Here is a 10,983-nt window from a genome sequence, read left to right as displayed (position 1 = left end):
AGATCTTCACTGCTTCTGCATCATCCTCCACTTCTCTAATCCGTCACTCTTTCCTTTCATCTTTCTCTCTCTCCTTCCTTCGCTCTTCCTGTTTGTATTTACTGTCCTTTCTTCTCTTCCCTCTGACGGGTCGATGAGCTCTCTGCAGGGGTTTTACAGTCTCTCATCGTTTCCTAATGGATTATATTTATATATGTTCCCTTTAAAAGCTTCTGAATCATCATGTAGAGAAAATAAAACTTTATAGTATTTCAGGGTTAAGAAGCAATTTGGATTTTTCACTGCAGGTTTTTATGTCTTTAACCCTCCTGTTGTCCTCGAGTCAAGGAAGGAAGGATGGAAGGGAGGAAGAAGGGAGGAAGAAGGAAGGAAAGGAGGGAGGGAGGGAGAAAGGAAAAGAAGGAAGGAAGGAAGGAAAGAAGGAAGGGAGGAAGGTAGGGGGGAGGAAAGAGAAGGAGGAAGGAAGGAAGGAAGGAAGGAAGGAAGGAAGGAAGGAAGGAAGGAAGGAAGGAAGGGGAGAGGAAAGAGAGAGAAGGAGGAAGGAAGGAAGGGAGGGAGGAAGGTAGGGGGGAGAAAAGAAAGAGATAAGGAGGAAGGGGGGAAGGAAGAAAGGGGGATGGAAGGGAGGAAAGAGAGGAAAGAGAGGAAGGAAAGAAAGAGAGAAGGAGGGAACAAAGAAGGAACAGTCAAAACAGAGGGGGTCAATTTGACCCGGGAGGACGACAGGAAGGATAAATGTTTCCAGACTGATTTTAGACACAAATTACGTCAAACAGTTAAGCTGCAGCTGTAAAAGTTTCTGTTATAACTACCGGCTAATGAGTCCACTGACACTGGATTTTTGAGGTAATATTGGAGAGTCTTTAGCTATCTGAAAAAGATGCAAAGTATATTCACACATATTGTTATTTTAAACACATTTTTTGTACAAATTCGACCAAATACTCGACACGACGTCTTCTATGGAGCTTTCAACCATGTGAGATGCAGTCGCAGACTCTCAACAGTTTCCAAGTTCTCTCTCTCTCTCTCTCTCTCTCTCTCTCTCTCTCTCTCTCTCTCTGTCTCTCTCCTCTCTCTCTCTCTCTCTCTCTCTCTCTGTCTCTCTCTCTCTGTCTCTCTCTCTCTCTCTCTCTCTCTCTCTGTCTCTCTCTCTCTCTCTCTCTCTCTCTCTCTCTCTCTCTCTCTCTCTCTCTCTCTCTCTCTCTCTGGCTTTTTATATCCTGTTCTGATGTTGGATATTGAACAAGTGAAATGTCCTAAGCTTGAGGTGAACATCTGCAGAAATGCTGCCTGCTGAACGATTCGCTGACGTCGACTCTTCTCCCATAATCTGCCTTCCGTTCTGCCTTGGTTGCTAAGGTCGTTGCTAAGGATGTCAGAGCATCTTCAGCTTCAGTAGAAAGAAAATTATAATTTTTTCTGGCCTTATTGTTGCTGTTATTGATTGCAAACTGAAATAAATAACATATTTATCAGTGAGGCTCTACTGTATGCTCTATTTGTTGTTATGAAGATCATGAGCAGAGTTGGGAAAAGTGAGTTGGAGTCTTTTATAAAATACTATAATTATGATAAAAATCCTCAAAACCTTCCGGCACTTTCAACCATGTGAGATGCAGTTGCAGACTCTCGACAATTTCCAAGTTTGAGAACAAACCATTGCATTTATTTTAAGTAAAGATCCATCAAAGAGGACATAATCGTGATTTTAGTAATTTTCTGTTCTGATGTCAGATATTAAAAATAGTCAAACTTCCTAAACTTGAGGTGAACTTCTGTAGAAAAGCTGCCTGTAAGTCAAAAACGTTTCGTTTACAACATTTTTTTTCTACCTTGCAGACGAGCTGACATCGGCTCGTTGCTAAGGCCGTCTATTTTGACTGTTCCTTCTTTCCTCCCTTCCTTCCTTCCTTCCGTCTGTCCTTCGTCCCTCCCTCCTTCTCTCTTTCTTTCCTCCCCACTTCCTCCCTCCTTTCATTCCTTCTTCCTTCCTTCCTTCCTCTTTCCTTCCTTCCTTCCTTCCTTCCTCCCTCCTTTCCTTCCTTCTTCCTTCCTTCCCTCTTTCCCTCCTTCCTCCCTCCTTTCCTTCCTTCCTTCCTTCCTCCCTCCTTTCCTTCCATCTTCCATCTATCCTCCCTCCTTTCCTTCCTCCTTCCTTCCTTCCTCCTCCCTTCCTTCCTTGTCTCGAGGACAACAGGAGGGTTAAATTTAATATAAATATAGATATGAAATGTTGCTATTATGTGCTAAAATCCTGCAGCTCGAGCTCATCAGACCAACTGTCAGTTTGATCCATTTTCACTGATATTGATCCTGAGAGGTTCTATTTTTTATCTTCTGACCGACTGCAGAGTAAAAACTGAAGTGTGTATTTTTAGAGACGTCACAGTGACATCTGGTGGACAACAGAGGAACTGCAACTGCAACAGATCTACCTGCTGCTTCCCTCCTGTTTGTTTCCTGTTTTCCTGCAGCAGCTGTTTAATGATTGATCGCTGCTCATTTATAGGTTGATCAGTAATGTGAGCAGGTAGAGAAGATAACTGATTAATGAGATCACAGGACAGCTGCTGCTTCTCTCCTCATGTTTCTGCTCGTCTGCAGAAATGTCAGAAAAACATGAAAACACAGCAACAAACAGAGTAATAATGGTTAATAATTTATATAATCACATTTTCTGCTTAATTATTGATGATATGTACAAAAGACATTTACTGCATTTGACAATAAATTATACCAAAAAAAAAAAGATTACAGCCACAGAAGATATTTGAACGTTAAGACGAAACAAAGATAAACAGTTATTTAAAAGTCTGTGTTGAGTAATTTGTCGTCGTTTGTCTCTCTCTGTTTATTCAGACTCGTGGATGATGATGTCATCGCTCAGACAGCCAATAGGATCGTCTCAGGATGATCACATGGTGGTAACCTTTTCGTCAGAGTCGATCACCAGGTTTTCGTAAGCGTTCGGATTTTCTTTGCTCCTGATTGGAAAAAAACAAACACACATTTTGTTATTTAACCTTCTGATATGAAGTAAGAATGGAGCCTTTGTTTCTATGCTGAGGGTCCTGCTGTGATTAATTCATCAATATTACAGCAAATAGTTTAATTTATTACAGTTATTAAAGTAAGGAAATAATCTTAAACCATTTGGTCTTGGACGAACCCACTTTCCTTCCTTCCGTCCTCCCTCCCTTTCTTCCATCTCTGTTTCCTGTCTTATTTTCCTTTCTTCCACCCTCCCTTCCTTCCTTCCTTTGTCTGTCCTTCCTTCCTTCTTTCTTTCCTTCCTTCCTTCCTTTCTTCCTTCCCTTTTTCCTTCCTGTCTTCTTTTTCTTTTGTCCGTCCTTCCTTCAATATTTCCTTCCTTCCTTTCTTCTTTCCTTCCTCCCTTTCTTCCATCTTTCTTTCCAGTCTTCTTTTCCTTCCTTCCTTTTTTCCTTCCTGTCTTCTTTTCCTTCCTTCCTTTCCTCTTTTAATGGTCCGGCCACATGAGATCAGATCAGGCTGTATGTGGCCCTTGAATGAAATGAGTTTGACCCTCCTGCTCTTGTGTTTCAACACTCAAAGCACTTTTTCCACTTCATGTCACATTCACTCATTCACACACTGCCAACCTGCTCATCAGGAGGAAACTCACACATTCATACAGCAGTTTGGGCTTAAATATTGTCCCCAAACATGTGGACTGAAGGAGCAGGGCATCGAACTGAGGTGGGAAGTAACGCAGTATTTGTACTTGGTTACTGTACGTAAGTAGATTCTCCAGGTATCTGTACTTTACTTCAGTATTTATTATTTTCCTACATTAGAACACAAATATCTGGACTTTCTTCTCCTTACATTGTCAAACAGGCTCGTTACTTTCAACCTCAGTGACTTTATAAAAAAGAAGACATGACGTGCAAATAAGTGATAGAAAACCAATCTTTCTTTTCTTTTCTTTCAGTGTCCTCTCCGATAATATGCCACCTTGGGCGGCTGACCACATCGAAATCTGCTACTGAGATGAAAGTCCAACAATGTGCAGACAGTGCAGGAATATGACCAACACATGCTGAGCACTGTGCAGAGTTTACAGAGGTTGATTATAACAGCAGTCAGTGACAGTGAGCATCGATTAACGCCAGTAAAAAAAACATTAACGTGTAATGCTCAGATTAACGAGCATAACAATGGTCTGATGTGGAGGCACAAGGAAGCCCACTGAGCCGCCTCTGGAATCGAAGGCTGCGTTCACACTGCAGGCAAATCTGATTCAAATCTGATTCAAATCTGATTCAAATCTGATTCCTTCTCAAATCCGGTTTTTAGGCCTGACTGTCCACACTTTTTTTAGCAAGTGTCCAAATGGGATTTGGCTGTGTTCAGACTGGGCCACATTAATGACCAATCTGACAGGTTGCCGTGGCAACGTCGTCGGAGCGGAGGCGTCAAAGTGTGTATTGTGTGATGTCATATAATTGCGACAGCAACAACAAACCCTCGAGCTTGACTTGAACGGAGCCATCTCCCCAAAGATTAAAATTTGGTTTGGTCCTCTGTCCAAGGACTGATGTGTTCGACGTCCTCCATTGATATCAGCTAGCAACAACAACTGGAATAAGCGGGTCTGGTGTCACATAGAGTGATGTAGCGTAGAGACGTAGAGAGACGTCAAGGACAGTCAGAACCGATCTGAGTGTTTGGAGCTGTTCAGACTCAGACACATCTGTCCAAATGAGATTTGAAACTACTTCCCAAAGGTGGTTTCCATCTGGTTGCAAACATCAGATTTCATGTGATTTATGACTGTTCAGACTTCATAAGAGCATCTGGTTCCAATCCAGATTGGCTAAAAATCGGATTTTGGCTTTCAGTGTGAACGCAGGATTCAGATTCTCATCCTGTATCGTCTAAGAAACAGTGAACTGTTGAGCTGTAATTTGAGAACGTCTCTGCCACGCAGGGACTCACACATGCACGCTCACATGCACAGTACACTTACATGCACGCTCACATGCACGCCCACATGCACGCTCAAATGCACACTCACATGCACACTCACATGCACGCTCACAGCTGGAGCAGAATAGAGAAACTGTGGTTAGTGTGACTCTGCTGGATCTTTACAGAGCAACGAGCTGTTTGCTGACATCTAGTGAGGCTGAATGTTTATAGCAGCTTTAACCGCAAAGGGTCATAAAACTAAAGCTAATAAATAACAATAATAAACAGATGATGCGTTGTGTTGTGTTGTGTTGTGTTGTGTTGTGTTGTGTTGTGTTGTCCTACCTGAACGTGCTCAGCCTGGTGTCGTACACGTTACTGTTGGCCCGGCCGATTTCTACTTCCTCCACTGTCTCCTCAGCTGCTTCCCTGCTGCACAGTTTGGAAAACAATGTTTAACATTTTCATTACAGAGCTGAGAGTCAACACAGAGTCACATGTACACTGTTGTTATGTGAGTCCTTCTTCTTTGAATATATAAAGCTCAGTAATAAATATGGGTAGGTAAGATGATGAATTCATAAATCTGTTAAACTAGATTTAAAAGCAGCATCAGGTTTGTTAAAATGTACATTTAGTATTTTTGTTGGTTTTATATCATTTGAAATGACATTTGCACCATTTTTTTTACCAAAAGTAAGACTGAATGCTCCTGAAAATGTCAAATGGTGTAACCACAAAAGAATGATACATATATTAACATATTTTATCCTCCAATGAGGAGGAAGAAGAGAAAGAAAGAACAAGAAGTTGGAGGTGGGGAGAAAGATAGAAAGAGAAAGGAGGAAGAAGACAGAGAACAGAGAAGAAGTAGGAGAAGAAAGAAAGAAAGAAAGAAAGAAAGAAAGAAAGAAAGAAAGAAATAAAGAAAGAAAGAAAGAAAGAAAGAAAGAAGTAAAGCAGTCAGGTTCCTGGTCTCCATGGTAACCAGAGTAAATGTAATATTTAGAACAATTGTATTCCATTACCTTTATTTAATATAAAGTTATAATGTAAGATCATGCCAAACTAGTTGATATGGTGTTTTATTGACTATTTACTGTTTTTAAGCAAGTTGAATTATTTGGTAGAAAGTTTTTATGGTTACACCACTTAGACATTTTCACCATAATCCTCTAATATATTCTCTCTAAATGGATTAAAAGCAGAAATTTGATGCTGGGTCCACAAAATAAGAATGTGTGCAAGTTATTCATACGTTTATTTTCACATTTTAACCCTTTAAATTTAAACTAAACCACATGGACACATTAAACATCCATATATATGTTTCTATGATTTAACCCCCGACTGACCTGCTGGTCTCATCACACCAGGCCTTCTTCGCCAGCAGGGTGACGAAGCTGAGGAAGAGGAAGCAGGAGACGGCGATGAGGCCGGTGAGCCACTGAGGCAGAACACGCTCGACGGGAACTGCAACACAAACACACACACAGAGAGGTCAAAGGTCAACCAGCCTCCAGGTGAGTCTGTTGTTACTCTGTTAATAAACAACAGTGTCAGTAGAGTTTACTCACCTTAACACTGTTGTTGGTTCATCAGCGGAGGAAAATAATCAGTATAATGTTGAGGTACTTGTACTTTACTGTAGTATAATTTGAGGTACTTGTACTTTACTGTAGTACAGTTTGAGGTACTTGTACTTTACTGTAGTACAGTTTGAGGTACTTGTACTTTACTGTAGTACAGTTTGAGGTACTTGTACTTTACTGCAGTACAGTTAGAGGTACTTGTACTTTACTGTAGTACAGTTTGAGGTACTTGTACTTTACTGTAGTACAGTTTGAGGTACTTGTACTTTAATGTAGTACAGTTTAAGGTACTTGTACTTTAATGTAGTACAGTTTAAGGTACTTGTACTTTACTGCAGTACAGTTAGAGGTACTTGTACTTTACTGCAGTACAGTTAGAGGTACTTGTACTTTACTCTAGTACAGTTAGAGGTACTTGTACTTTACTCTAGTACAGTTAGAGGTACTTGTACTTTACTCTAGTACAGTTAGAGGTACTTGTACTTTACTCTAGTACAGTTAGAGGTACTTGTACTTTACTGCAGTACAGATTGAGGTACTTGTACTTCACTGTAGTACAGTTTGAGGTACTTGTACTTTACTGTAGTACAGTTTGAGGTACTTGTACTTTACTGCAGTACAGTTTGAGGTACTTGTACTTTACTGTAGTACAGTTTGAGGTACTTGTACTTTATTGTAGTATAATTTGAGGAACTTTTAATTTACTGCAGTACAGTTTGAGGTACTTGTACTTTACTGCAGTAGAGATTGAGGTACTTGTACTTTACTGTAGTACAGTTTGAGGTACTTGTACTTTACTGTAGTACAGTTTGAGGTACTTGTACTTTACTGCAGTGCAGTTAGAGGTACTTGTACTTTACTGCAGTACAGTTTGAGGTACTTGTACTTTACTGTAGTACAGTTTGAGGTACTTGTACTTTACTGCAGTACAGTTTGAGGTACTTGTACTTTACTGCAGTGCAGTTAGAGGTACTTGTACTTTACTGCAGTACAGTTTGAGGTACTTGTACTTTACTGCAGTATAGTTTGAGGTATTTGTACTTTACTGCAGTATAGTTTGAGGTATTTGTACTTTACTGTAGTACAGTTTGAGGTACTTGTACTTTACTGTAGTACAGTTTGAGGTACTTGTACTTTACTGCAGTACAGTTTGAGGTACTTGTACTTTACTGCAGTGCAGTTAGAGGTACTTGTACTTTACTGCAGTACAGTTTGAGGTACTTGTACTTTACTGCAGTATAGTTTGAGGTATTTGTACTTTACTGCAGTATAGTTTGAGGTATTTGTACTTTACTGTAGTACAGTTAGAGGTACTTGTACTTTAATGTAGTACAGTTTGAGGTACTTGTACTTTATTGTAGTATAATTTGAGGTACTTGTACTTTACAGCAGTAGAGATTGAGGTACTTGTACTTTACTGTAGTACAGTTTGAGGTACTTGTACTTTACTGCAGTACAGTTTGAGGTACTTGTACTTTACTGTAGTACAGTTAGAGGTACTTGTACTTTACTGTAGTACAGTTTAAGGTACTTGTACTTTATTGTAGTTTAATTTGAGGAACTTGTACTTTACTGTAGTACAGTTTAAGGTACTTGTACTTTATTGTAGTTTAATTTGAGGAACTTGTACTTTACTGTAGTACAGTTTAAGGTACTTGTACTTTATTGTAGTTTAATTTGAGGTACTTGTACTTTACTGCAGTACAGTTTAAGGTACTTGTAGTAAACAGCCGGTTTTAATCTGTAACTATGCATCATATTTCATAAACAGATGTAGTATTTTTTTTATTATAGAAACTCCAAAGCTGTAAAATACTGAACACGTTCAGGAGTAAAAAGTACAAGGAGCATAAAATAGAAAATGCTGTTTAGTAGAATCAAATACATATAATCAATATGTATTATATATAAATACTACAAACAGTATTTTAGTCAATATTATAGTGAAATGATTAAGTTCTGTCACATCTGTCACTTTAAGACGTGACTCTAGCATCACAAGCTGTAACATAACTTCCAAAAATATGAGTTTTAAGAGCCTAAAGATGAAATAAAGTTAGTTTATTTAAGTCCTTTGAGTGTTTTATAATCAGCAGTATTCATACAGTTTACAGTTAATATTATAGAAAGTGAATCTACGTTATTTTATAATTTAATCTAAACTCATTGGTTGAGTAATTTGAGGTATTTTGTGTTTTACTCTTCAATCTAAATTAGCTCAGATATTAAACATTTAATAAAGTCACCTGTCTACGTGAGCTGAGAGTCAAACACAGAGTCACATGTTCACTTCTTCAGTTTTAATGATTTCTGTTGTTATGTGAGTCCTTCCTCTTTGAATATATAAAGCTCAGAGACTAATAAGTGTTGGTAAGATGATGAATTCATAAACATGTTAAACTAGATTTAAAAGCAGCATCAGGTTTGTTAAAATGTACATTTAGTATTTTTGTTGGTTTTATATCATTTGAAATGACATTTGCACCATTTTTTACCAAAAGTAAGACTGAATGCTCCTGAAAATGTCAAATGGTGTAACCACAAAAGAATGATAAATATTACATATTTTATCACCTACAGTGTATTTAAGTGGACTTATACTAATAATGACTTCATTTAAAACATGTAAATGGTTCCTGGTCTCCATGGTAACCAGAGTAAATGTAATATGTAGAACAATTGTATTCCATTACCTTTATTTAATATAAAAGTTATAATGTAAGATCAGGCCAAACTAGTTGATATGGTGTTTTATTGAGAATTTACTGTTTTAAAGCAAGTTGAATTATTTGGTACAAAGTTTTTATGGTTTATAAACATTTAATAAAGTCACCTGTCTACGTGACAACCAGTTTGTAGGTCAGTGATGAGTAAATCTGCACTTATCAATCAATTAAGTTATAACGAGGTGAAGTTTGAACCTACAAACATCTGCTGCAACAGACTGAGAATGTTTAAAGTAAATAAAGTCATAAACAAAAGGAGAAGTTAAAATAAGTTTACTTTCTCAGGCCTCAATGAAATGAAAACAATGAGACAATCCAACATAAATCATCCATATAGAGACAAAAATATGAGGAAACACTGATTTCAACAGTTAAGCAATCATTAAAATAGTCCCTGATAGTTGTAAAGCAGCAGTCTCATTGTGTTGTTATCGTACCTGTCTGGGCCGTTGCCGTGCCGACACTCAGCAACACACAGAAAATCACTGCAGAAAGTTTTCCCATCGCTGATCTCTGAGATTTAAACTCCTGAAAGAGTCACGAAGCTTCAGAGTTTAGAGTAAAAGCTTGAGACTCTGCGGAGAGTTAAACTGAGAGGGTTAGAGAGCAGAATGAGCAGCTCAGGTGAGTCGCTTCTGTTAATGTTTGACTCACACTGACAATAAAAAACGCTGATTTACAGGAAAAGCTTTTATCTGTAGTCTGTGTTTATAGCTGAGATGGAAATCTGGTTCTGCTGCAGGTAAAAACACACCCAGCGTTTATTTTAACCCTCCTGTCGTCCTCCCGGGTCAAATTGACCCCATCTCATTCCTTCCTTCCTTCCTTCCTTCCTTCCTTCCTTCCTTCCTTCCTTCCTTCTTACTACTTTCTTTCCTTCCTTCCTTCCTTCCTTCCTTCCTTACTCCTTTCTTTCTTTCCTTCCTTTCTTCCTTCCATTTATCCTTCCTTCCTTCCTTCCTTCCTCCTTTCCTTCCTCCCTCCCTCCTTACTCCTTCCTTCCTTCCTTCCATCCTTCCTTCCTCCCTCCTTACTCCTTTCTTTCTTTCCTTCCTTCCTTCCTTCCTCCTTTCCTTCCTTCCTCCCTCCTTACTCATTTCTTTCTTTACTTCCTTCCTTCTTACTCCTTTCCTTCCTTCCTTCCTTCCTTCCTTCCTTCCTTCCTTCCTTCCTTCTTACTCCTTTCCTTCCTTCCTTTTTTCCTTCCTTCCTTCATCCTTCCTACATCCTTCCTTCCTCCTGTCCTTCCTTCCTTCCTTCCTTCCTCCTGTCCTTCCTTGACCAGAGGACAACAGGAGGGTTAATAACATTAAACCTGTGATGGATTGGACAGTAGATCAACACTTTACACATTTTCAAGGGTTTAATTTTTTTAAATCATCTTTGTTTTTACAGTTTTAATACGAGTTACTTCATAAAATTGTTGAAATTAAAGTTAAATAATTAAATATCACCTCAATACCAATATTACTCTGGTAAATAATGATTGATTGCCACGATTATTTTTATTATATATATTTACTATTTTTCTATTCTTATTCTTTATGTACTTATTTATTGCTCTTTATACTTTTTCTTATTGCTGCTCTTCTATTATATTCTACTATAGTCCACTTTGCTGCTGTAATAATGCAAATTTCCCCATTGTGGGACTAATAATAAAATATCTTATATTATCTTATATTTTACTTTGAAACTTAAACCTTTGAATATGAAATTAAATCAAGGTT

General features: G+C 38.4%; 1 protein-coding gene across 3 annotated transcripts; it reads right to left on the bottom strand.

Moving 5' to 3' along the window:
* Positions 1–2,792: 2,792 nt before the first annotated feature.
* pdzk1ip1 (PDZK1 interacting protein 1) lies at positions 2,793–9,871 on the bottom strand. 3 transcript variants are annotated; one of them, XM_062424962.1, is made up of 4 exons: positions 9,691–9,871; positions 6,280–6,408; positions 5,281–5,359; positions 2,793–2,987 (listed from the first exon to the last, which is right to left on the bottom strand). In XM_062424962.1, the coding sequence occupies exons 1-4, from the start codon at positions 9,755–9,757 to the stop codon at positions 2,918–2,920; spliced, it is 345 nt and encodes a 114-aa protein (XP_062280946.1). In that variant the 5' UTR covers positions 9,758–9,871; the 3' UTR covers positions 2,793–2,917. The 3 variants fall into 3 exon arrangements, with proteins under 3 accessions (XP_062280946.1, XP_062280947.1, XP_062280948.1); XM_062424963.1 differs by having other exon boundaries at positions 5,281–5,367; positions 6,291–6,408; XM_062424964.1 differs by having other exon boundaries at positions 5,281–5,364; positions 6,291–6,408.
* Between the last annotated feature and the right edge of the window lie 1,112 nt (positions 9,872–10,983).

Source organism: Scomber scombrus, chromosome 8 (assembly GCF_963691925.1).
Source record: "Scomber scombrus chromosome 8, fScoSco1.1, whole genome shotgun sequence".
Lineage (NCBI taxonomy): Eukaryota > Metazoa > Chordata > Actinopteri > Scombriformes > Scombridae > Scomber > Scomber scombrus.
Note: the sequence above shows the minus strand (reverse complement) of the source record. Positions and strands in the feature narration are given on the sequence as shown.

Bases quoted from the DNA above. Each gene is read 5' to 3' on its own strand.
- pdzk1ip1 (XM_062424962.1), bottom strand. From the start codon at position 9,757: ATGGGAAAACTTTCTGCAGTGATTTTCTGTGTGTTGCTGAGTGTCGGC. The intron at 5,360-6,279 runs GTTAAATCATAG...GCAGCAGGGAAG, and splicing joins GACCAGCAGGTCAGTCGGGG to CAGCTGAGGAGACAGTGGAG. The intron at 2,988-5,280 runs GTAGGACAACAC...TTTTCCAATCAG, and splicing joins ACCAGGCTGAGCACGTTCAG to GAGCAAAGAAAATCCGAACG.